This window comes from Rhinoderma darwinii, chromosome 8, assembly GCF_050947455.1.
Source record: "Rhinoderma darwinii isolate aRhiDar2 chromosome 8, aRhiDar2.hap1, whole genome shotgun sequence".
Classification (NCBI taxonomy): domain Eukaryota; kingdom Metazoa; phylum Chordata; class Amphibia; order Anura; family Rhinodermatidae; genus Rhinoderma; species Rhinoderma darwinii.
In genome coordinates this window covers 16,500,836-16,527,577 of record NC_134694.1, presented here as the reverse complement: position 1 = coordinate 16,527,577, position 26,742 = coordinate 16,500,836, and the positions used below count along the sequence as shown (strand labels likewise).

The following is a 26,742-nucleotide window of genomic DNA, read 5'->3' as shown; positions in this document are numbered from 1 at the left end:
TATGATAGACGAGTTAACTTGCCCCATTTCCGTCCATGTAAATGTCGGATCTTCCCCACTTCCGCTGTTATAAATTCCCACAGCTAGTGTCATGCAAAAAGTCCCTTCGTGATGACGTCATGCAGTTTGGAACCAACACGGAAATAAGTGAGAAAACATCTCCAGGTAAGCAGGGGAGTCCTGGCTGTGTCACTTTCTGTTTATTCCGGTAATGTGCTATAAATCCTATTCACTGTATGGAGTATGAAACTGAGGGCACCAGATGTGTTCAAGTGTCTGGCACTAACAGGACTATTGCATTGGGCATTGCCCTTGGTATGGTAGAATTAGAGTGTTTTGCTTGGTCTTAAGTTTCTCTTCTGTGTATAGTAACCATGGAGGATCTGGCCTGTCAAATGTCTCCTCCTCCTAAAGAATTAGCAGGACATGTTAGTATATAGATGAATACACAGCAGCCAACCAGAAAAAGCTGAGCTGCAGTGTAAAGTATGGGGACTACTTTGTCCTTTTAGGGTATGTTCACATGTTATTAAAGGGGTTGTCCCAGAATCAACAATTATGAAATATCCACGGGAAGGCTGATAATTGTCTGTTTGCTGGGACCCCCAGGATTGGTCGAACGGGGGTCCCAAACACCCAGATCCTCCTCCCCGCGGCGAGGAGGATCTTGAATGGAGCATCAGTCGGGCATGCGCCTTCCACTCCATTTAATGTCTATGGGAATGGCAGAAACAGCCGAGTGCTGTATCCGACTGTTTCCGTAGTTCCCATAGACTTTGACATTTGCTGTGATCAGACAATTGTCACTTATCCTGTAGATAGGTCCAATTCAAGTGAATGGGACTGACCTACAATCCCAGGTACAGCCGCAACTGAAGTGTACTGCACTGTGCCTGGTAAACACTGAAGAGGCTGCGGCGACCAACACTGCCGCCCCTTCAGTTAGCTGATCGTTGGGGGTGCCAGGAATCAGCCCCCCACTGATCTGATATTGATGACCTATCCTAAGGATAGTCCATCAATAAAAAAATGAACAGGGAACTGCTTTAAGTAGCAGCCTCTTATCCCGACACAAAGTGGATTTTAGACTCCAATTAGACAGTGCAGCTTCCTAGCAAAAGATTAAACCTGTGGTCATAGGCCTTGTTCACACAGTGCAGAGTTTACTTGCTTTTTTTTGAGGCAAAACCAGAATTGGATCCAGGAGAGTAGACCGTCTACATATTTCTTCTGTTTCGGTTCCATTCCTGGTTTTGGCCTAAAAATTCCATGCAAAATCTGCGCTGTGTGAACAAGACCTGTTGAAAAACAGTCAACACTGGTAAATATATAGCTGATGAGTATCTGATAGAAAAGTTTTACATTTATGATTTCTTTATCTAATGAAGACTAAATCTATGTATTCAGGATGGAGGGAGACATTTTTGCCATGTTTCCTTCTCGATAAGAATAAAGACGCGCATCATCTCTATTCCGGTCACTTCTTGACTCTTCCTTGATAAGAATATAAATTCTTCTAACGTTATCACTCATAGGAAGTGACTTATATGTAAAATTGAATACCCACCAAGAAGTCTGCATTAGATACACCGATTATAAATGTTAGACGTCGGAAGACTTGACACACTCAACTTTGCCAGGCTCCTGAATGGCAAATCTGCCCAGTGATGTACTACTTCATAAATTGGCAGATAATCTAGCACAAAACAAAACAACCCAAGTCCAATGATGGGACTGCGTGTCGGGCAAAGTTCAGGTCTGTGAAGAAGTGCTCAGTATTGCTCATATGCTGTAGATCTGACTGATCCTTCCCCACTCCTTTGTAAAGCAGACGATCCCTTTAAGACATGACCGAAGAACAGCAAATCCAAGAGATGTTTATTGCTGGAGTTTTATATTTTTATTATATATATTTTTTTATTTTAGAAGGGAAATAAGCATCTGGGGGTCCACATTCTCTGTCTAAGGGTATGTGCACACACACTAATTACGGACGTATTTCGGCCGCAAGTACCGGAACGAACACAGTGCAGGGAGCCGGGCTCCTAGCATCATAGTTATGTACCATGCTAGGAGTCCCTGCCTCTCTGCAGGACAACTGTCCCGTACTGTAATCATGTTTTCAGTACGGGACAGTAGTTCCATGGAGAGGCAGGGACTCCTAGCATCGTATATAACTATGATGCTAGGAGCCCGGCTCCCTGCACTGAGTTCGGTCCGGTACTTGCGGCCGAAATACGTCCGTCAATTACGGACGTAATTAGTGTGTGTGCACATACCCTAATAGTGGAAATTCTCCTTACAACCACAACTCTCACCAGTCCGTTACCTTCATACCATGACGGAACTATTCGGAACTACTTTCTGCTCTCAGGATATGCCATAAATGTCTGAATTGCGGGAGGGTTCGACCTCTTCAACCCCTGTAGAGAAAAGGGGGCCCCGTTAGACTTGTTTAGCTGTTGAAGCTGTAATGTCCCCTAAATAGGGATTTGGAAAGCTGAGGCGAAAAACCCAATACAAAAAGTGACCTAATGAAAGCCATGAATTGTATTACACTATATGTACAAAGGGGTCATGTATAGGATGTAGTTTACCTGTAAGAACAGCATCTTTTGTCTATGGCACCTGACCGGATCCGAACTGTTCTATTGACAGCCGTCTGTATTACGTCTCATTAAAAGGAATCTGTCAGTCCTTAAAATTGCTGACAGGGCTATATACAGAACGGGGGGAGCAGCGTAACTATACCTGTGGTGCCCCCTCTAGGTGACAGCTCTGGCAGTCTCCTGATTGGACACTTTAGCTGTCACTCAGAGGAGAGGGTCTGGCAGCGATCAGTGCAGATATCCTGGAGCACTGAACATGAAGGGGCAGTTCCCGTGACACTCGGGATTGCGACGCGGGGACATAAAAATGTAGACTATACGCTGCCCTCTCCTCCATGTATGTAGCGCTATAAGATCAAAACTGCTGATGGATTCCCTTTAAGACAAAATTATACATCCTGCTTTTAAGAATATTGGGATTAAAAAAAATTCCAATGCCAGTTTCAAACGACAATAATATGTCCGCAAGACCCGGATCCCTGTGGTTCTATTGAACCAAACTTATCACTGTGATCTAAGCTCGGTTCAGTAGAATCGCAAGGGGTGTTCATACCATAATACAGATACCAAAATGTGGCTGTGCCGCGGCCAGGTCATGACTACAGATGTCAATGTCTTTGGTAACTTTTATTCTTTCGTTTTAAAGGGTTTGTCCCATAATCTATATTTATTACCTATCCACAGGATAGGTGCTAAATATCTGAACGATGGAAGTACAACCACTGGGACCCCCACCGATCATGAGAACGGACTTACCTTGCTATTCCTGGGAGCCCCATATGAATAGAGCAGTACTGCGCATTCTCGGCCACAGCGCTATCTCCGACAGCCCCATAGAAATTAATGGAGCGGTGGCTGAGCACGTGCAGTATGGAATGGTAAGGTAAGCTCGTGATCGGTGGGGATCCCAGCAGTCGGACCCCCACGGATCAGATATTTATCACCTATCCTGTCGATAGGTGGTAAATATTGATTATGGGAAGACCCTTTTAAGTGTCAACCTCTGTTCATAACCCTATTGGGCCATTTCTCATATGTTGCCATTTCCTTATACTAAGTAAATCTTTTTATGGTCAGAGGGCAGGAACAAGGCTGCTGCTTCTATCGGCTGCGATTTCTATGCCCTCTGCAGTTAGGACGTCTGTTACGAGGGCATACACCAAGCACTTCCCTTTCCTTATCTTTACTGACTCTTGTATACACCCAATGTCATTGGAAAGTTGTTGCTGACGTTTTCGTCTCTGCTCGTACACAGTAGAATGAACAAATGGTTAAAACCCAATTCTGTCTTGTAGAGGAGGATCTATATTATTTTGTTTCTAGCGTAACTCAAGATCTAAAATAAATTCAGGAGTGACCGCAGCTAACCCGATATTGCCCTCCCACTGCAGTGGGAAGTGCAGATCTATTGCAGCAGATTTACTATTCAAATGCGCCACATTTATTAATTGTTTTGGATGCTTTTCTGACCAGGGTGGGGCTTAGCAGAAAAAGGCGTGATCTAATGGAAAGGGGCGTGGTTTAAAATGCGAAACCATGTGTCAAAATTTTGGTGCAAAAAACTGGCGTAAACAAAGCCAACTAATAGGTGGTATAAGGAAGAGAAAAGTATCTAGCGTGTCTCATCATACAGTATGCAGCAGCTCTCCAATGTGACTTTTTTTTTTTTTTTCGGATGGTTAAAAGGGGTTGTCTGGTTTTAGCAAATTAATATTAATTTTTTTATAATTAAAAGTTATATTATTTTCTAATATACTTTTGTATTACTTCCTCACGTTTTTCAAGATCTCTGCTTGCTGTTGTTCAGTAGAAACATTCATTGTTTACTTGCAGTGGATAATATTCTGTCCATGGTCATGTGATGGACACACAGGTGCTGGGATCGTTAGAAGATACAGCTCTGATACACCTACTGTAACTCTAACGAGCCAATCACCTGTGACCATGGACAGAATTTTATCCACTGGAAGTAAACAACAAATTTTCCTACTGAATAGCAACAAGCAGAGATCTTACAAAAATATAACAATAATTTGATAAAGCCGGATATCTGGACACTGTAACTGGCCACACTGAGACAGGGTTTTCACTATGCCCCGTTATACGCACTAAACATGCCCATAGGGCTACGTCAGCCTGACAGAGGCCAAAAGAATGTCCTTTTGGCCTCCACCTAATCGGTATACTGAAAAATAAAAAGTATGGAATAGCATATGTGTAACCTTTGTCTATTATTGAAATTGGAGCGCAGCTAAAGATCCCCTCTCTCTGGTAGACCTGGCACATCCAGGCATTGCTCAGACAACCCGTTTATTTTAACGGCCACCACATAATCCTTCATTTCCCTTGTGGTAGTGCTCCAGGGGAATTGAACGCTTGCTGTCAGGTCTCCGCGCAGATTGCAGCTGATTGCTGAGGGTCCCAGTAGCGGGATCTTCCTTTCCCCTGCCCCTGGTCTCCCTGCAGATTGTAGCTGATTGCTGAGGGTCCCAGTAGCGGGACCTTCCCATTCCCCCGCCCTTGTCTCCCTGCAGATTTCAGCTGATTGCTGATAGTCCCAGTAGCGGGATCTTCCCATTCCCCCGCCCTGGTCTCCCTGCAGATTTCAGCTGATTGCTGAGGGTCCCAGTAGCGGGATCTTCCCATTCCCCCGCCCTGGTCTCCCTGCAGATTTCAGCTGATTGCTCAGGGTCCCAGTAGCGGGATCTTCCTCGCCCCAACCCCCCACCCTGGTCTCACTGGCACTTGCTTGTCCTTTTGTTATCTGCATCATTTGCATGCCCAACTCATCCGTGTTTAGTATTACTGTGAAGGCCGATGTCCTGATTACCCAGGATTGCTACACTTCATGTGACTGAATTAATTGTTTTACAACTCCTTCTATGGCCTATCGACCGTGTGTTCTCTGTGGCCTTCATTACTGTCTCTGGACGTATTCCATGTCTCATGGGCTGGAAGCTGAAGAAGAAGTAAACGGCGGAGCCAGAGCAAAGAAATAAAACTGTGAACCAGTGCCAGGCTGAAGATGCGTTGTATTCCCGCTGACTCCAGTGCCCGTGCCAACATTTATAGCTTCATGTGTATTTGTTTAAGTGGATCTACAGGATTATGGGTAATGAGCAGGTGCCAGTCTGTTAGTCTGGCACCTGACTGTCTGGAAATTCTGATAAAAAAAATAGTCACCTTTTGGATTAACAGAAATTGACCTTGTAGTCAGCACTTCTAATCATTGGAGCGTCCCTTATGGCAGGTCCTCAACTTTTAGGGCTGCCAATGATGATGATCAGTTGTGATTCTGTCGGGTGCCTCTGGTGTTCCGGCACTTACTTTTTTGCGTTGCTCTGCTCCTATGACTGAGCAGAACAACAGGAAACCATAGCGCAGGTGTGAACGTGGCCTTACCTGTTTGATTCTGCTCCGTCCCTTTTTGTTTTGATGAAAGGTGGAAATATACTTTGTATGTTGCAAAATTCAGCAACTTTGTAATTTTACTTTTCATTTCTCACCATTTTCAATTGCTCTGTTTGTTGTCAATGAATTGAAACATTCCTGTTCATATACAGAGACTACAGACTCTGTTCAAACTTGCATTCTTTTTCGTCAGGTTCTTGATCCAGCACACTGCTTTATTCTAACAGGGGAATAAACTGAAGCGTGATGGACCAATAACATGTCTGTGGGGGGAAAAGATGGATCCCTATGGATTATAACCTAGTGTTTCCCATGTGAGGTTTTACTTGAAATCATGATGTCCGAAACCAGTGCCGTTTTTCTGGCCTTCTACATAATAATATATCTGGCAGAATTTAGCAGGGGCTGTTGCATAGCAACAGTCGCAGGCATGCATTGGGTGACCACTGGAGATCCTTCAGGATACTTCCTTGTTCTTGTAGATATCATAGCTATTGCCATCCAGTCATCTATCGTGCCCACCAACGCAGGGCTGCTGCGAGGTGCCAAGTAATGACCCCGCTGCCTGCCTGATTTCTGCCAGCAATACAGCTGCCAGAAGCTGTCTGCCTCCAAATAAATGGTTTAAATGGGTCATGTGGGAAAAAGATGATGATGGATTGTGATCACTCTTTATTGTCTTGCAGACTGGTGACTTGAAAAGCTTTTGCACAGTGAATGAGCGACCTAGGGCAGACCACCAAGATGGTGCAACCCAATGAGGGCACCAGTAGTAGCTACCCTTCTTCGTGTGCTGGAGGGCCTGGAGAAATGTCCTTGGGCAAGCCAGAAATCATTCCACCTGAAATCTATAATCACGAGGCCTTCCAACGCTTGAGGGCTGAGAACCAGGATTTACGAGGTGAGAAAGTTGTAAATCTTCATACCCAACAATGATATTTGATGTTGCATCTCATTACTATTATTATTATTATTATTATATATATATATTTATATGAGAATGGGTGACTGTAATACCTGGTTGCGCCAAGTCTTCCAGAGTGATAGATGCCCTTTGAATCGGCTTTCCACTCTGGCTGATTAGTGGACCACAAACAAGGGATCCCCCTCCATGATGACCATATGCCCTATTAGGGCATACTGTATGGATCGGGGTTATCCTCCTGAGAGGATAGCCACTAAAGATCAAGTATTCATAATAGGAACTAAGTGCCCCCCCTTCTTTTCAATAATGCCTTTGGTCTCTCCCCATCTTGAAATGGATGATAACAGAAAATAATAGATTGCGTTCAACTGTAGAGCAAATGTAGATAAGGTGTCCTTTCAGGAATCTATTCAATTTACACTTCCTTGTTTTGTAATCTGGGACTATTGACAAATGTAAGGCTGTGTTCACACGGAGTTTTTTGCAGGAGGATAATTCTGCCTCAAAATTCAGTTTGGGATTTTGAGGCAGCTTTGGACTTTCCTGCACGCCGTTTGCCGTGATTTTTGCCACGTTTTTCGCTCGCGCCCATTGAGTGCTACGGGCAAAAAACTCAGCAAAATACGCTTTCTCTGCCTCCCATTGATGTCAATGGGAGGTCAGAGGCATAACCGCGCGAAGATAGGGCATGTCCCTTCTTTCTCCCGCGAGGCGGTTTTACCGCTCGCGGGAGAAAACCTCCTCCGCCTCAATGGGAGGCATTTTCGGCCGGTTTTTGACGAGTTTAGTGGAGTTTAGTGGAGCGGTTTCCGCGCCAAAAAACTCGTCAAAATACTCTGTGAACAGGGCCTTAAGGCGGGATTCACACGACCGGGTCCCGCCCGAGTATGGGCCGGTAAAATCGGCCATTTTGCCCGGCCGGTTTGCATAAAGTTTTGCATCCGTGCCGGGCCGGGCATATCTGGACAGTGACATCAGCGGCAACTCCTGAAGGGGAATCCCCATGTGTTCGGGGATTCCGCTTCAGGAGTTTCCCCTGTCACTGCCCAGATATGGACAGAGACATCAAGCGCTCTGTCCAGGAGCGGAATCCCCGAAAACACGGTTATTCCGCTCCTTCAAGGAGCTAAAGTGGGGCTAGCAGAGCAGGGAGATACCTCCCTGCTCTGCTATAGTGGCGTCGCTACAGTAGTAGCAGCCGCAGCAGCTGCTAGCGGCGCCTTGGAAGGTGTCGCCGGGCCAGGGCGCTTTTAACAAGCAGGGGAAGGGAGCCAGCGCAGCGCTCCCTCCACCTGCTGTACACCCCGGCCCTGCCACACAGTGTACAGCGTAGCCATTCGTCCGAATGGCATCAACTCCTCCTCCTCACATGCACTCTGCGCTGTGAGGAGGAGGAGATAGAGCGCAAGCCACGGAAAAACCGGCCATCACTCGGGACACATTCCGGTGATGGCAGTGTATTACCCGGCCCCATAGACTTCTATGGGAGCCGGGCACCCGGCCGAAAATAGAGCATGTCCTATTTTTTGACGGCCGGTTTTCCCGGCCGTCAAAAAATCGGTCGTGTGAATAGCCCCATTAGGGGTCTATTATTCCTAATGCAGCCGGGTGCCGGACGATTTATGAACGGCCGGCAACCGGCCGGGAAAACCTGTCGTGTGAATGAGGCCTAAGGAAGAGGAAAGCCCAGCGCTGAGACAAAAAAATAAATAATTAACAATACGCAGGAATAACAAAAAATAAACATGAATGTAAAAACAAACTTTTATTGAATAACAAAATTGAAAAAAGGTAAATAAGGCTTCGTTCACATATGCGTCAGGGTTCCATTCAGTCGGAACGGAGCCGTGACTGACACAAACTGAAACTGTTGGTTTTGACTACGGTATTCATCTGGTCAAAACGATGGAACCCCTGCACAACGGAGACAAACTGAAACCATTGGCACCAGATCCGTCACCATTGAAATCAGTGGTGATAGAAACGTAAACCTACGGTTTCATTCTGTGTCAGTCAGGGATGGAACGGAGCCCTGACGCAGATGTGAACATAGCCTAACGTACATTTTTGTTATCCCTATAAGAATAAAATACAGTTTTATGGTGATTGATGAAAAAACAGAATCACACTTTTTCCCACAAAACAAAAAGTAATATAAAGTAAACTTATATTTACTCCAGTTGGAGCATAAAATTGTCAACCGGTCCCCTAAAAACAAAGCCTTATACAGTTACATTAATTTAAAAAAAATAAAGTCAACACCTTCCGAATGGTGAAGGGGGGGGAAACAAAATTCTATGGACCTGTTAGGCCAAAATTTAATAGGTAGTCATGGGGTAAAACTTGTCTGGAGGTTTTCCCTGCTTCTACTACTTTCAGGGGCTATATACTAATAAGTTGTCTTAAAGGGAATGTGTCGCTAGAAATATTTTTTTTTTTTTTGTTAAACAATTATTATTTGGGTGATTACACATTGTTTTAATTTTTTCACAAGTCAGGAAATATTATAAATTAGATTCTAATTGATAACATTTCCATGTGCTGGGCACTAGAGGGAGCAGTTCCCAAAATTGCAGTATGGTCACTGTGGTAAAGCAACCTCATTGCTCTATGCTGCAAATTTGGGGTAGACACACTCTCTAGTGTCCTCACACAATCCCCCCTCCCTTCTTCTGGCTAGTGCCAGGAGAAGGAGGGGTTTGAATCTTCAAACCTCCTACACTGCGTGCCGCTATTTTCTGAGCGACTGCACAGGGTAGGAGGATTAGATACAGGGCTCAGCAGACAGTATCACACGAACATAATACACACATCACATACACAAACACAAATTACCTGCTCCTGCCGCCTCCGCTCCTATTCTTTGCGCCTTCGCTTCCTTGAACATATGGCCGGAAGCCGCGGCCAGAAGTCGTCATCTTACTGTCCGGCAGCGGGTTCCGGTCCACATGAAAATGGTGCCGGATTTTGCTCTGCGAATGAGCTTAGTTTTGGTCTGTGTAGGAGCGGCGCATGCGCCGTTCCCACACAGACGGCGTACGCTGCAGTGAATGGAACGGCTCCCGTTCGTATTCTCTATGGGGTTGTATGTGCCGTTAATCGACACATACAGAGATGAAAAAAAAATGGCAGCCCCCATAGAAAAGTAAGTACAAAGTAAAAAGTAGAACACGAGAACACAAATAAATAAAATTTATGTTAATATCATATTAAAAGCAATATGATAAAAAAAAATAAAAATTTCATGACACCTTCCCTTTAAAACAATGTGTGCGTTCATAATACTCACACGTAATATAGATCGTGCCAAAATTATCGAGATGTGGGTGGAGACATTAGGGTTGAGGACTGATCAGAGGCTGAGCTCCAGCCGTATACAAGAAATGGCTTCTGGAGTTGGGTGCCGGGAGATTCTTATATAGAGGTCAAAGTAAGATCTCTTATTTATAACCAATGTTTAAGGGAACATGCCTGGCAAAAACGTATACACTGTGCTCCACCTAGTCCAGGGCCTGATGACACAGGAGATATAAGAACCGCAGAGTGAGAATACCTGTGTCATGCTCCGCCCCCTCAGGCCCTGCACTAGGCATAACACATTGTTTGTTTTGCATGGAGTGTTTTTTTAAATGGCACTCATTTCTACCAACAGCATTGTTTAAAGTCATCTGTACTTAACTTGACTGCTTCCTCATTCAAAAAAGTGGTGTAACCAGAACAATTATCATGTTTGGTGTTTTTTTTTTTTTACCAAAGTTGTCCTATCAATGCCACTGGTGGCATATTTCTAGGATATGCTGCCAATGTACGATTGGCAAGGGTTCGACAGTCACGGACGGTTGCCTATCGGTAGATTAAAAAGAGGCAGAGGCGCTAGGAAAATTCAGTGCCGGAAGTCGGCTTTATTCAGTTGTCTCATGGACGACCATTATTGACACACAACCCATTCCGCTCCTCTGATGACAATGTCCTCTTCCCCACCAGTGGCTCTAGAGCAGAGTAACACCATGCTCCGGAAGAGACACAGCGAGATGCTGGAGTTTCAGGATATGCAGAGAACAGAGCGGGAGTTCATAGCACTGAAGTTCAATGAAGCAAAGAGCCTGGTGTTGAGGTTAACAAAGGAACGGGAGTTCTTACAAGGTCAACTGGAGGACTTACAAGGTCATTTCGAAGAAGCGAAAAGGCATCTACCGGTGGTTACGACCAGAGATGACGAGCCTACGAAAGAAGGACAGATCGAGGTTACTACCTGTTACATTTTCTTATTACTGTGCTTCTAGCTTGCACCTACTACCTACATACAGTAAAGGCAGCCATTATAACAATGCAGCCAGTCCATATACTACCATAGCAGCGACACTCCTAGCAATATGAGTAACTAAACTAAGAATGAATCTCAGAGGTTTACTAGCACTGTCAACCCTCTTTCAAAAGCAAGACCCTGGCAGCCACACATTTGAATGTAGTGCCCACTCTATGCCCTGGGTAATAGAGGCGGGTGGGGGGTTCCGAGTCATACATGTTCAAACATAGACCCTCATCATATAACTTGTGTTGTGCCAGACTGCATTGTAAGTTGGTGTAATCTAATATATTTAAAAAAAAAAAAAAAAAGTTGCGCTGCAGCTTCTATGCATTCTCGGTACGTAGAAGCTGCAGACCGACCCTGTGAGCCGAGCCGTCAATCCAGCGTGCTCCTGTGTGCCTCCGACGCCTTTAAGGCTCTTTAACAATCTTTTAAATTGGGTTACTGTCAAGGTTTCCGTCACATAAACAGTAAGAATATCTCTGCATGCTGCGCTGTTCTTGCCGTCAAAAGTGATGTAAATGTTCCATGGAACTCCTATTAACGGCTGGTGGGGCTAGTGGGAACAAAGCCTTAGGGTATGTTCACACACAAACGTAAAATACGTCTGAAATTACGGAGCTGTTTTCTGGCGAAAACCGCTCCTGAATTTCAGATGTTTTTGCAAGTGCAGGCGTTTTTCGCGGCGTCCATTACGGACGTAATTGAAGCTGTTTTTCAATGAAGTCAATGAAAAACGGCTCCAATTACGTCCCAAGAAGTGACATGCACTTCTTTGAGGCTGCAGTCTTTTAAAAAAAAAAGTCTGTCTGCAAAGAACACCGTAAGACCCATTGAATTCAATGGGCAGATGTTTGGAGCCGTTTTTTCGGCCGTAATTCCAGGCGAAAAACGCCTGGACTACGTCCGTAAATAGGGAGTGTGAACATATCCTAAGACTTCGTTCACATTGTGTTTTAGGTACCTGGGGGGTGCCAGGCTACTCCTTTATATCCAGAAAAACAATATATACCATGGTATGGTATACCAACCCAAAAATTCCACAAGGACACTTTTTGGCATATGTGGGGCTGATAGGAGTCTATGGACACATTTGGTGTATGCGCTGGGAGCATTTCCCGGCACTATACGCTGGATGTACACGGAGAAGGCTTTGTATGTTTTGTTTTTGTATTGGCATCAGAATTTTCCCCCATGTTGCAGATGCAAATACTGGTCCGTATTGTGAATCTGATATTTTAGACTCTCTTTTTTTTTTTTTTTTTTTTCTTCACTTCTATGGGGAGAATACGGATGTGTAGATAGCTCTATAAAATAAACTTGCCTCCGTGTTCCGGACCTACTCCACATGGACAGAATATGAAGGTGTGAATGAGGCTTTACACAGATGTTTGATTGTTGCAAAAAAGTTGTGAATTGATTGTAACTTCGGCTTTCAAAAATATTGACCTCAATAGTCAAAACCCACAGCAACCAATCAGAGCTCCGCTTACATTTTTAAACTGCAATACGGCCCTCAGTCTAAAGTGTCTTTCTATAACCTGGACCAAATCTTAGTGAATTAAAGCGTTCGGGTTCTCCGACGTGCGCAGTGGTTTTTACAATTGTGGCGTACTGATGGAAGCTTTCCTGTAGTTCACCTGTACGCTGACCCCCACCCCCGCTGTGGTGTGGCGGGGGTGGGGGGGGGGTGGGGGGCAGTGTACCATAAGCTGCTCTGTCCTGCTATCTTTATATTGTATGTCCTCCTAACCTGATCATACAACTTGGTGTGTAAAGTTCAGGCTAAGGGAAGAGTGACCCTATTATTAGATTGCCCTCTTGGGGTTATTGCTCCTTTCCCCAGCGCTCGCTCTATCTCTCTCCATCTCTAGCCATGTCGCTCTCGCTTCTGCCTCACTCCTCGGCTTGGCCCCTGCCTGACGTCTGTGCTGTCTGTCATTAGGCTAACAGCCCTGGGAGCTCTATGGATTTCTGTGAGACTCTGACCCAAAGTATTTGCGAAAAACTGAGTGAGACAGCACCAAATCACCTGGGGCCACTCCGAGCTGAGCAGGTGAGACCAAGTCCTCATGTCCGTCATATCTGTCAACACACAGCAGCGTTTATGATCTCGCTGACGGGAAGTGACAAGTACCCTAATTCTTTTTAAGGTTGCTGTTAAAGAGGACCGGTCGGCTCAATACTTTACAATTACAAAGATCTGGCATTTTTTCTTAAAACTCTGCTTTGTACCATTCCTCTGATACTCCTCTTGGAAATGTTTAAATAAATAGACGACTGGGTGTTACCATTCCCCTTGTCAAAGTGGTGTGTTCCTATACATTCCAATTTGTATTGACGATGTCAGACTTTGTATGGACACACCGTATCGACAAGGAGAATAGTAATACCCAGTGTTCAATCTATTCATAAATTTTGAGGCGGAATAACAGAGGAACAGCACAATGCAGAGTTCTAAGAAATTATTATCCAGAATTGTTTTTTGATTAGGAATACAAGTATTTATTAAAATAAACATAGGAGAGATGACCGATTCTCGTTACCTGAGTTTTCACATCAGCGCTGTGTTCCATTGAGGGGTTCCATCCGTTTGTTGGAACGGAACCCTTTCACAACGGTGACAAACGGAAACCATTAGCAAAGTTTCCGTCACCACTGAGATCAATGGTGATGCAAACGGAAGCTGTGGTTTGTTTGCTTTTCCGTTGGGGGGCACCCTCGACAGAAAGCCCAGACGAAACCCCTCAATGGAACACCACGCTCATGTGAACAGGCCCTTATCTGAGTGGTTTTTGGATTTGCCTCATAATACAGTTTTGACGTACTTTGAATATAATGTAGCAATACGGGCGGATGTCAGATGTTCTATATGCCACCTTTCGATTTGTATAATGTTTTCTTTACCTGATATTCATGGTTGTGGTTACTTTCTGCTGAATACTGTAAACTTGCAGAGGTTGATGGAAGCAAACATGAAACTGGAAAAGCAGAGAAATTGGATCATGGACTCAGCAACTTCAAATGGGGTCAGGATGCGGGTGAGGGATCAGCGGTTAGGCTCGCTGGTGGCCATCTTATTCCCCGCTGTAGTCTAATGACTTGCGTCTTCTTGTTGCAGGAGGAGCGTGTAATCCGGAAAACATCAACTGAAGTAGACGTCCTGCAGGGAGCTGGTGACAGGTAAGTGTCCAGCCTTGGTCGGATTTACGCCTTCAGTGTCCCCTCACCTTGTACATCACTCACAATCTGTTTGTTTCAGAAATACAAGAGCTGAACAAGATCTTCAGAAGCTACGGGAAGCAGAGAGACAGTGAGTATCTTATGCAAGCCGCCTAGGAGTTTGTGTAGGAATAAATCCTATTGCTGGTTAGTAATGACATGTAGTGTAGTGTGGCATGCTAACCAGCAGAGGGAGTCAATTCTTATGCAGTCTCCGGGGCTGCTCATAACGGCATTTCAGGTAGTCCTAGGCTTCGGCTGAGGCATGCTTGAGGATTGTGATGTTGTCCGAAGAGTTGGAAACTGGGTTAATGAAACTTTTTAGGGGTGGGGGGGGGGTTAAGATGGCAAGGGGTTTCACTTTAATTTTTTTCATTGCCTCTATGGTCCTCTTCACAGGACGTATATGTAGCTGATCACGTAATTCACTTTGTTACAGGAATATTCAGCTTCAAGAACGAATAAAAAAGCTGAAAGAGGAGGTTTCGGATCTGACACGTCACGTAACGGAGCAGGGAGAGGAAGCACAGCGAAAATTACAGGTAAAAAAAAAAAACGCCTGTAGAGCCATATTTTCATAATCAGTAGAGCTTTATCCCCTTTAGCGACCGCTGTATTGTGTTTTTATGGTGGCCGTCCAGGAGACGAGTTCTCCTGCGCCGCCATTGTATGTCGACACTTCAGAAAAATGCTGCGCTATGCACTTTCCAATTCTGATGCCCAGGCTGCTGTTCAGCCTTGTGTATAAGGGTACTCCTACTCCGAGTTGGTTTTCGATCATGGGATCGCTGTGGTGACCGGACAACGTTTTGTTCTTCCCAGTCTCTCCGCCTCTCCTCACATTTGTTACTTTGTGTGAGGAGAGACATAGATTCATACTGCTGCTGCCACTTGTATCAAAATTATATAAAAAGACACACATTTTCTTGTTTAGAAAACCCATTTTCATATACCCTATTAAGGAATTCTGAGTTAATAGAGGTGGGGGGGGGGGGGGGTCCTCTGTTCGGGATCCTCATCTCTTGGCCAGAGTGGAGAGCAGTTACAAAAATAATCTCTCGCTCTGGAGGACCTGTCCTGTCCTGAATTACGCAGACAATCCATTGATTTGAATGGACAATGTGTAATGCTTCAATTTTCCTTTGGTGGCACTGCAGGGAAATTGATTACTTGCTGTCAAGTTTCCCCACGGATTACAGCTGATCGCTGGTGGTTCCTGCAAGGGGACTCTTTGTGATCTGCTCATTGTCAAGGGAGCCTACCCACAAGTAGAGATTGTTCATAGTGGACAAATTATTATTATTTTTTTACGTTTTTAACCCCTTTGCGCACCACGATGTGTTATTACGTCCTGGTGCGTGGGGAGACGTTTACACTGCGGATGATGGCTGTGTTTTACAGCTGACGCCCGGGACTAACGGCTGAGAACAGCGATCACGCTGTTCTTTACTGTTTAACCGCACAAATGCTGCAGTCAATCTCGACCGCAGCATCTGAGACGTTCAAAAGACTGGGGCAGCTCCCTCTGATAGCTCATCTCCATCCACGTACTCTCATACCTTCATCCCGGCTATTCAACCGCCGATAGGCCCACCCAAACATAGTTCAGAGGAGATTGTAGAGGCTTTCAGGGAATATTATAACACCCTCTTGTAGACGTGCCACAGTCTGACTTCAAATGTAAGGTCGACTAATATGTCGCTAGGACGGCCCTTCCCACTCTTTCTGAAGATAGTGTAACTTCCTTAGAGGAACGGTTTATTGAATCTGAATTGATGGAAGCTATCAAGTCCTCCCCTGGAAGCAAAAGCCCTGGACTTGACTGGTTCTCGGCTCTCTTCTAAAAATGCTTCTCATCTCTCCCCGTTTATGGCCAGAGTGTTTAATGAAGTATCAGACAGCTCCCCTTTCACTCCCCAGACTGTCAGTGACTGTGACCGTTCTACCCAAACCAGGAAAGGACTTGACTCTGTGCCAACTACCATCCTATATCCCTTACCATTATGACGTTAAGTTATTTTCTAAGATGATAGCTAATGGGTTGGCCCCTCTTTTGCCCGATTTGATCCATGCTGATCAAGTCGGCTTTGTCCAAACACGTGAAACACGAGATAACACAAACCAGACAATGCTGGTGATCTCACATACGCGTAGACACTCCATTAGAGTGCTTGGTAAGTGTTCAATCGTGTCCACTAGATGATTTTGCGTTCTGCATTGACCCAACTGGGTATGGGCCCTACTATGCTTAACCGCATTCTCTCACTTTATAGCTGTCCTAATGCAAGGGTTGTTGTCCTCTTCCTTCTCAATATGGAATGGTACGAGACAGGGATGTCCCCTCTCTCGCCTACTATATGTCATCGCTTTGGAACACCTGGCTATGTCACTTTGTGCTTGCCCTGATGTACATGGGATCACCATCAAAGACAGGCAATATAAATTAGCACTAATCGTTTTTTTACCTTCCCGACTTTGCTTATGGAGTTTGAGTTCTTTGGACAGGTCAGTTACTTGAAAGTTAATTATTCTAAAACAGAGGCGCTCAACATTTCCCTTCCCCCTCATCAGGTCACGCATCTACAACAGATGTTCTCATTCATATGGCTGTCCCAGCCCCTCAAATATTTAGGAGTCCATATTTTGAGACACCTACCCGACCTGTGTAACTTGTACTATCTCCTTCTACTGCAACGAACGCTACAGGATTTAAAAAGTATGACTGTCCACAGCTGTCCTGGTTTGGCCACATTAATGCGGTCAAGATTGATATTCTTCGACGGTTTTTATACTTGTTCAAACTGTACCGATATTCGTCCCGGGTTCTTTCTTCAAGAGCTTGCAGGGAGCGATTAGGCGGTTTGTATGAGGTGCTATTAGGCCGCGGCTCCATCAATCTACCCTAACAAAAGCTAAGAATAGAGGGGGGGGGGGGGCAGGTTTGCCTGATTGTGCCCTGTATTATAGGGCTGTTCTTCGCCTTCTGGTGGCCACTGGTTCCACAGCAGGGGTTGTAAGCAATGGGTAACCCTTGAGGGATCTCTTACCCCCTTGTCCCTTAGATCATTACTTTGGATATTACCCGGTGATCACCTTCCCTTGACTGTTTTTTCCCTTTTTAACTCAGCAGATCATTACACTATGGGACAGGGTAATGGTTAGGACGGCCTGTCCCATCACTCAGAAGACACTTTTTAGGATGGAATGCAATAGACAGCACAAGACTAGTCCAGGTGATGACGGAGTCCTCACGCCTCTCTTCTCAGGCCAAATTGAGGGAGACTTGATAGGTCGTTGGGATGGGTTGAGTACCCAGCTTCACACCTATCTACACGCCAGATGGCCTGAGTAGTTTCCTGGTTCTAGTACTACGCCTTTCGAAACAATTCTCCTGCATTCTCCTGCTCCAACGCAGGTCATTTCCACTCTCTATAGTCTTCTTTTAGGGGGCTTACCTGACCCGCCGCTGGCTTATGTACGTTTTTATGATAGGGAATTGGGTGAAAGTTTGTCTGCGGCAGACTGGTCAAAGATTTTTCTCCTGACTCACAAGATGCCTATGGTGTGTCGTGCCCAGGAAAATAATTTTAAAATCTTGACCAGATGGTATCGATGTCTGGAGATCCTCAATAAAGCTTATCCTACAGTATCTGCATTGTGTTTACGTTGTGATACAGAGATCGGCAATATGCTACATATTTGGTGGGGTTGTCCCATTCTGCACCCATTTTTAAGATACGTATTAGACATATACCATCGGGTTACTGGAATAGCCGCTGCCCCTACTCCCAAGTTGGCATTGCTCTCCTTGATTCCTGGTCCTCTATCCATGATAAAAAAAAAAAAAAGGGTCTGCTTCATAATTTTTTTGACTGCAGCCAAAACGGTCATTCCCAGATATTGGAAAACTCCTACCTGTCCACCTCTGAGCGAGTGGGTTTCTGGGAAAGCATGGCGCGTTTGACCGCGGAAAGCAGAGAGCAGTGATCTGACTCTACATACTTGGCTTCCATGGTCCGACTTCAAGAAAAGCCCCAGGTTTACACGATTCCTGCAGTAGACATTAGTGATACATTGATAGAACTGTTGTTTCAAGATGTCCAGGTCATTGGGGAGACTGTCAGACATGACACTTCGGTAACCTTGGACCCCTCTCCTTTTTATATACCTCATCTTCAGACCCCCCCCCCCTTTTTTTTTTTTTCAACTTTCCTTTCTCTAATTATAATTTAGGTGCTATTATGTTGTTCGCTTGAAATTCTAAGTGGCCATATTGCACTTATGAGGTTTCCATATGGTTTCATATGGGCTTAGATGTTCAATCATGCTTGATACCTCTACCTACATTACACTATGCTAGATGTTTTCTTTGTAATGGTATTTTTTTTTATATCTCTTCATCTAACATGTATGTTCTGTTTTATTTTTACCTGCCACGACCGGTGTGTGTAATTACCTAATTCCTACTGCTTCACACGGCTGTTGGCATATGTTGATTTACTCTGCTTGTTCTACTTTTTGTTTTGAACTTCGTAAAAACAATAAAAAAAATCAGATTGTTAAAAAATAAAATAAAATGGGCAGTACACAAATGTCCTCCGTGTGCAGTCTGTTTTCTTTCTTTTACACGCACCCATAGACTTGAATGGGCACGTCTGTCTGCAAAAACGGACCAGAATAGGATATGCTGTGAGTTTATCGCAATGGACAGACAGTGAAAAAAAACAAAAACGGATGCGTGAATAGCTCCATTTACTTTTATGGGTCAGTGTGCTCTCTGTTGTTAAAACCCACAGCACACGGACCAGAATTACACTAATGTGAATAAGGCCGAACTGTTCACTCACTCATACTGAATTTACTGCTATATCCATCTCCTCAAGACGAGATGGACTATCATGTTACTGAAGGATTAGGTTACAGCTGCCCATAGAAGTCTATGGAGAGGGGAGGTGGGAGCAGCAGAGTGAGAAAGAGGCAGAGAGATGCTGCAGCTTCTAGTAAGTAATATCTCACTCCAGTTCTGGAATCTTAGTACTGCTGTATGACAGTCTATTGATATCCATTCAGCTGCCTATGCTGATGAGTGGCACTGGTTGTACTTGCTAGGCCAAATCTGTTTACTGATGAATAACCACATACTTTACAAAACATACATCTTTACCTTACAGCTACTGGCCGAGGAGAAGATGTCCGTAAAAGCCCAGGTGACATCCCTGCTGGGGGAGCTACATGAGAGTCAGAGGAGTCTAGAGGCTTCTGTACAGGAGAAAAGAAAGGTTGAGGAAAGGTAAGAAAGTAACAGGGACACCGATGCTCCGATCTTTAAATTTGTTTGTATTAGGAATACATCTTTCCATATGCCCTATTAGGGCATATGGATGTTATAGAGGGGGACCCCTGCTCAGGATCCCCACTATGGGCCAGAGCAGGGAGTCGTTAAGCAAGAGCTGCCCCCCCTCAACTTGGCAGACCAGGACTGGCCACGTATTACATGGTCATCGATTTATTTAATAAGCCGTTCAGCTGACATACTTCAATAAACTACATTTTATTACGGCCGCTGCAGGGGACATGTATGGCTAGTAGGGGGCTTTTACCTGGGAGCTGAACCCCTGGCTATATTTATAATAATTTCACGAGATAACCCCTTCAAAGAGAAGGTGGACTTTGGCGTTAGCAGTACGTGCATGTAGGAAACTTGTGTTATAGCCTTTGTCTCTCATTTTGCAGCCTACGGAGTGTGCAAGAGCAGCATCGGGAATGGGAGGTGCAAATGAAGCAACAGGTGCTACAGCTGGATCAGCACAGACTGCAAGTGCAGAATCTGGAAGCAGCCCTGAAACTGGAGAGACAGAATGCCAGAGAAGAGATGTAAGTCATCCGCTGCACTATCTCTAGTTATTCATGTACTACCCATGGATAAGACTGAGATATATATATATATATATATATATATATAGCAGATATAAAAAAATGGCGACAGCACCCTGCAACACTAATGCCACCTAAACCACTAAATATAAATAGATATGCACTAAAGCTCAATCTACCTACAAATAGTGAGGTTCTTAGTGCACATTTTGATCAAAAAGTGTTAGCCCACCTGCCACGACAAGGCGACCTCTGTAAGGTGGGAACCTACGCTGCACATACACCCAGAACTGGGACTAAGCCTACATATATACCTGGGGATGGTAGGATCCAGCATTGAACTGATTAAAATCACCCAGGGCAGAATGGGAGGAGTGCAAGAACAACAAGTGGAGGCAGTCACTAACCCCACATATATGGATACCATAAACACAACAAAAATTGAACAGCACATTCCAACTAAATGATACAAATATATATATATATATATATATAAACAAGCAGAGTATAGGAGCTGCACCGTAGCATGCAACGAGGGTGCTATCCTGAGGGGAAACTTGACATGAGACCCCAAATACACACAGTCACAATCCAGAGAAAGAGAGGCGGCACTCCAGTATTATAAAAAAAAACGGGGAGAGGGAGGGCTGGCTGTAACTTTTGTCGTGCGTCCCCCCCCCCCCCCCCCCCCGGCAGTGTCCTCACATAGAAAACTGGTGCTTGGTGGTCACGTGACTAGTTCTGATAACTGGGAAGGCGTATCTGACCGCAGGGGCGTTAATCTATATGTAGGTGGCGCTGACTTACATATTAAAGGAGCCAACACTTGTATTTGCCTTGTTTGAAAAGTGTATAGTGAGGACCAAAAAGTGATTAAACCGCTTTAGAAATGTGGTCACAGCTTGTTCGCCAATCAGTAAAACCGGCCTTATTGCCTATAGCAAATTTCCAGAGCAGTTTAAGAAATGAAAGTTGTGCTCGGATTGGTTGCTACGGGAAACCAGGCCAGTTTTTCTGTAAGACAGTTGATAAAAAATATTGGGGCACATTTACCAACTTCATTTACATGTATTATATACAATGGGAAAGGTGCCTGAAAACTGTCTGAGCAAAACAGTGTTGTTGTCCATAGCAACCAGTCACCGCAGGCGTTGTTGGTTTGTTGTTTTTTTTTTTTTTTTATTCCACTAGCTGGGGGAAAAAAAATGGTTGGTTGTGCACCTTTCTTGGAGAATTTTGGTATTGAACCTTCCATTGAAAACAATTGCAGGAGGGAAAACTACAGCACCCTATGGCTCTTGATGTTTTTTGTTTTTTTTAAATTAAAAACTGCTTCGTTTTAAATACCACATCCAAAATCCTGCAGGAAGTTTGGAGGCAGTTTTTTATTTTTTTTCTACTTGACAAACGCCTGTGTGAATATGCCCTTTAGACTGTTTTTATGAAACTCCCCATTGTGTGTCTTTTTTTTTTTTTTATCTCGCTGCTGCTAAAGCCAGGAACCCCTGAGACCCGCTCTACATGTAGTCCTCCTGTTGTTCCAGGGGATTCTGCTCCTTTTCTCAGAGCTCCTGTCCTTCAGAGTGTGAAGGTTCCTCCTGGATGTCCTGCTGCTCCACCTGCAGTAAACTCTTCTGTTGAGGACTTTTGTAACTAAGGGGATGATCAAGTAGTTCCCCTTTCCTGCTGCATCAGCTAGATATAGAGGGCTCCAGTTGCTTTTACAACTACTGCATTCTCTCCCTTTTTGGCCCATCTGATTAAGATCACTGGTATCTGCAATGGAACACACGAAAAAGCACCAGCTGTGGCACAATGTTCTGCCCATCAGTCTGCTGTGCCATAGTCTGCGGCATTACTGCAGTCAGGAGTCTCTGCGGCGCAGATGAGGCAGCATGTATAAGTAGTACACTAGTCCCATCGGAAGGTAATCTGATGTAGATATTCAAGTAATTCACAATGGTGCTGAACACATGGAGGGTGGAGGGACCACAAAGGACATCACAGGTGTATATACTATGCGGTCTTCATAGATAGCACTACGGACGTTTATGGTCTTGTATATATTTCTTCCTCACACTACAATCTGATCCCGTTATCACAGAATTATACAGAGGGAACGATGATCAAAATTAACACTATGTAAACAAGTGAGTATGGGCTCCTCCATGCCCAGTCTATTTTAAAATAACCCAAAAATGTATTTCATTCCTGTTAGGCCGGATTCACACACGCGTGTGCATTTTGCGTGCACAACAAAGGCAGCGTTTTGCTCGCGCAAAAGGTACTTAACAGCTCTGTGTGTCATCCCCGTATGATGCATGGCTGCGTGAGTTTCGCGCAGCCGCCATCATTATGACACTGTTTGTAAACAGAAAAGCACATGGTGCTTTTCTGTTTTCATTCATACTTTTCACTGCTGTTGCGCGAATCACGCGCGTCCCACGAAAGTGCTTCCGTGTGGTGCGCGTGATTTTCACGCACCCATTTACTTCAATGGGTGCGTGATGCGTGAAATACGCACAAAGAACGGACATGTCGTGAGTTTTATGCAGCGGACTCGAGCTGCGCAAAAATCACGGACTGTCTGCACTGCCCCATAAACTAATATCGGTCCGTGCGAGACGCGTGAAAAATCACGCGCGTTGCACGGACGTATATCACGTTCGTCTGAATAAGCCCTTAATGTTCAGGAACTTAACCTTGAGGCTGACGAGGTGGCTACGGTGTGAACAAGGTCTTGGGCTAGGATCACAGATGCAGTGCAAAGCCACGAGTGGATACACAAGAGAAGAGATGTCACTTCTAGCTTTGTCTTAAACCCCCACAAAAAAAACTACTGCATGTATTACAGATCCGTAACCTAACACCCACAGAAATCGATGGGACTATACGGTGCCTTATTGCATATGGTGTTTTTTTTTTTCCCTTCGTGGACCGATGAAGAATCTGTAAGGCACACAAACGTAAAACCGCCCGTAATCACGGGCTGTAATTACGGACAGTAATTACAGGCCCATAGACTTCTATTGGTCACGGGAACCTCTCCGTTGAAAAATATAGACCATGTCCTATTTTAGGCCGCAATTACAGCACGGGCAGGCCCATAGAAGTCTATGTTGCTCCCGTAATTACGGGAGCGTTGCTTATTCGACGTCAGTGTATAGTCACTGTCCAGGGTGCTGAAAGAGTTAAACGATCGGCAGTCACTCTTTCAGCACCCTGGACAGAAACTACCGATCACAATATAGATAGAGCTGTAAAAAAAAAAAAAGCGTTCATACTTACCCAGAACTCACTGCTTCTTCCTTCAGTCCGGCCTCCTGAGATGACGTTATAGCCCATGTGACCGCTGCAGCCAATCACTGGCTGCAGCGGTCACATGGACTGCTGCGTCATCCAGGGAGGTCGGACTGGATGTCAAGAGAGGGACGCGTCACCAAGACAACGGCTGGCTAAGTATGAATTTCTTTTACTACGGAAAGGACTATCCCTTCTCTCTAGCCTGCACTGATAGAAGGGGCTGCCGATTACTGCAGTGCAATTTTGCAGTGAAAACGTGCCCGTAAATACGGGTGGAATACTGGTGACACCGGACCTGTATTTACTGGTGCAATACGGGTCGAATACGTGTGACCAAGGACCTGTATTTACGGGAGGACAAAAATACGTTCGTGTGCATGAGGCCTAAGGGGAAAAAAAAAAACCATGCAATGTCCTGGTTCATGCTGAATTATGGTGGAAATTCTCCTTGACCTTAAGTTTCTCTTCTGGTGCCAAGTTTGCAGTTTAAAACGCTTCCTGGACTCCATATTTGTAAAATATTATGTATGTATACATGTTTTCTTATTAGAGCCTGTCCTGTGTAAGGAAAAACAAACGTCTCACAATCCGTACTTTTGTTCTAGGCGGAAGTTGGCTCAGCTCCAGTCCGCATATCACAAGTTATTTCAAGAATACGATGTCCACATGAAGAACAGTTTCCATCAGGAAAACCAGATGACAGTGAGTAGAAGCCAACACATTATAGTTTCTAGATACCATTGCTTGCAACTAAAAGACTTTCTGGTGTATGTTGTATTTAGAGCATGGAAATTCAGCTGCAAGAACTAAAGCAACAGCTCCAGGAGGCAGAAGAAGCTCTTGTAGCCAAGCAAGAACTAATAGACAAGTTGAAGGTGGAAACAGATGAGCAAAAAGGTCTAAAAGAAACAGTTGGTGTTCTCAAGGCTCAGGTAAGATATTGCAGATTGGTGACATGTTCATATAGTTACTCCGCCAGCATAGTCGTCTGACGCAGAACTCTCATTCAACTCAGGCAGAAATATTTCGTGCAGACTTTCATGCGGAACGTGAAGCGCGGGCGAGACTTCACGCAGAGAAGCAGAAGCTACAGGAGCAGTTAGACGAACTACTGCGAGAAAGGTTGAGGAATGAATCTGAAGGGGCCAGGTCCGTCTGCGGCCCAGTTATTGTTTGCGGTTGTGTGTAGTAATCTTCATACGTTCACAAGGTCTGTTTTAACAGGGCCAGGATTGAAGAGATGAGGAACAGACATTCTGATACATTACGTCAAAGCATGCCCGGTGAGTAATCTTCTTATACAACACGCATTCACTTAGAGGGGGTTATCTCATAAAGGTAGCACCTTAAATTGAAGCTGCCCTGGCAATCACTGTAGTTCCAGCTCAAAATAAAACCTTCGTGATGAAGCTGCAGCCAGACATTCATTTCTGCCACCTGGAAAACGTGGCATTACCAACCAATTTTTCAAATGCACATCCGACAATGTAATAGATGGTCAGCTAGAACAAAAGCCGCACTGTCGGCAGCTTTCTATTGTGGCTCAGACCACTTTTGCACATTTCTATGTATATAACATAGGGAAAGGTGTCAAGATGAGAACGATTATACAGATTAGCAAATCCCTGGTAAATTGATTGGGTCTGGGGCTTCCTCACTGTTCGCCAACAAAAGACGAAGGAGGAGGAGGAGGATTAGGTCTATCTGATTTCAACATGTCCAATTCTTTGTCTGACTGACTCGTCTACCTCTCCTGGTGAAAAACATGCAAAGCGGAGTGTGTATGTGGAGGGCAGGGCCTAGAGTTATTGTAGGTCTACAGCCACCCTTAGCATATGTTCACACAGCTTTTTAGGTGCATTTTGGAATGTGATACAATTGTATTACACGTCAAGATGCACTTAAAATACACCTGGAAACAACTTCCAATTGATTTCAACGGGAAATAAGCAGTGTAGTTAATACAAATTTAAAAACACCTCTTAAGGCTGGGTTCACACGACATATTTTCAGGCGTAAACGAGTCGTATTATGCCTCGTTTTACGCCTGAAAATAGGGCTACAATACGTCGGCAAACATCTGCCCATTCATTTGAATGGGTTTGCCGACGACCTGTAATTTACGCGTACCTGTAATTACGCGTAAATTGACTGCCTCGGCAAAGAAGTGCAGGGCACTTCTTTGCCACGTAATTTGAGCTGTTCTTCATTGAACTCAATGAAGCACAGCTCAAGATTTACGAGCGTCTCAGACGGCTCACAAAATGCGAGGAGGAGCATTTACGTGTGAAACGAGGCAGCTGTTAACAGTCTGTCTTTTCACACGTAAATGCCTCTCATCGTGTGAACATACCCTAAAGCGCTTTACAAACTGATTTTCCATTGCCGCTGTAAAAATCACATGCAGTAATGAAAAATGCTTCGAAAATCAGCTTGAACACGTGGATTAAGACACTTAATTTGAAAATCGACCTAGTTTTCTTCCTAAACATATGCAGTGTTAAACATTATGTAAGCCTTTGAAAGGCAACCCTTTTTTATTTTAATAAAAAAAGTGTCTAATTTTTAATAAAGTTGCACTAAAGTTTTTTGTTTTTTTTAGATACAGCTGCTCTGTATAAAGAATACAGAGCAGCTGTATCTAGTGCCATTGAATTGGTTAGTCCGGAGGTTGTCAGCTGGTGTGAGACGCAACATCCACCTGTAAGTTAAGACCTTAGATGTGAGTTTACAGGTGGATCCTGCATGTCAGGAGCGTTACTTCCCCCTTCACTTCTAATTGCTCACTGTGAATCAGACACACTTGTAGCGGTGATTCACAGTATTAGTCTTCTATTCCGTTTCATGGGCAAGACTAATACTGTGAACTGCCGCTACGTGTCGACGATTCAGAGTAAGGGTATGTTCACACCGCCTATTTTCAGCTGTTTACTCCCGAACAATCGGAAGCAGAACGCATCCAACTATCTGCCCATTGATTGCAATGGAAAAACGGCGTTCTGATGGGTCTTTTTTTACGCGGTCGTTTTGAAAAACGTCCACGTAAAAAATGGGCGAAAAAGTGCAGGTCACTTCTTACAACGCTTTTT

General features: G+C 44.5%; 1 protein-coding gene and 1 long non-coding RNA gene across 8 annotated transcripts in view; one reads left to right on the top strand and one right to left on the bottom strand.

Annotated features, from left to right (window-relative positions):
* Positions 1 to 36: 36 nt before the first annotated feature.
* The window catches only part of IKBKG (inhibitor of nuclear factor kappa B kinase regulatory subunit gamma), a 28,047-nt gene continuing 1,341 nt past the window's right edge, over positions 37 to 26,742 (top strand). Inside the window, exons 1-14 of one of the 7 annotated variants that reach the window (XM_075835319.1) lie at positions 37 to 165; positions 6,707 to 6,921; positions 10,930 to 11,189; positions 13,200 to 13,310; positions 14,212 to 14,295; positions 14,376 to 14,437; positions 14,517 to 14,567; positions 14,916 to 15,018; positions 19,648 to 19,766; positions 20,210 to 20,350; positions 24,259 to 24,355; positions 24,436 to 24,585; positions 24,673 to 24,775; positions 24,878 to 24,937. In XM_075835319.1, the coding sequence (XP_075691434.1) occupies positions 6,738 to 6,921; positions 10,930 to 11,189; positions 13,200 to 13,310; positions 14,212 to 14,295; positions 14,376 to 14,437; positions 14,517 to 14,567; positions 14,916 to 15,018; positions 19,648 to 19,766; positions 20,210 to 20,350; positions 24,259 to 24,355; positions 24,436 to 24,585; positions 24,673 to 24,756 (1,446 nt within the window). In that variant the 5' untranslated portion in view covers positions 37 to 165; positions 6,707 to 6,737 and the 3' untranslated portion in view covers positions 24,757 to 24,775; positions 24,878 to 24,937. Of the gene's footprint in view, positions 166 to 6,706; positions 6,922 to 10,929; positions 11,190 to 13,199; positions 13,311 to 14,211; positions 14,296 to 14,375; positions 14,438 to 14,516; positions 14,568 to 14,915; positions 15,019 to 19,647; positions 19,767 to 20,209; positions 20,351 to 24,258; positions 24,356 to 24,435; positions 24,586 to 24,668; positions 24,803 to 24,877; positions 24,938 to 26,742 lie in introns of those variants that run through there. The other 6 variants (XM_075835318.1, XM_075835313.1, XM_075835312.1 and 3 more) reach the window with 6 other exon arrangements.
* LOC142659312 (uncharacterized) lies at positions 10,823 to 14,729 on the bottom strand. Its single transcript, XR_012850308.1, has 2 exons — positions 14,162 to 14,729; positions 10,823 to 11,166 (listed from the first exon to the last, which is right to left on the bottom strand). It is a non-coding gene; the product is annotated as an uncharacterized LOC142659312 (long non-coding RNA).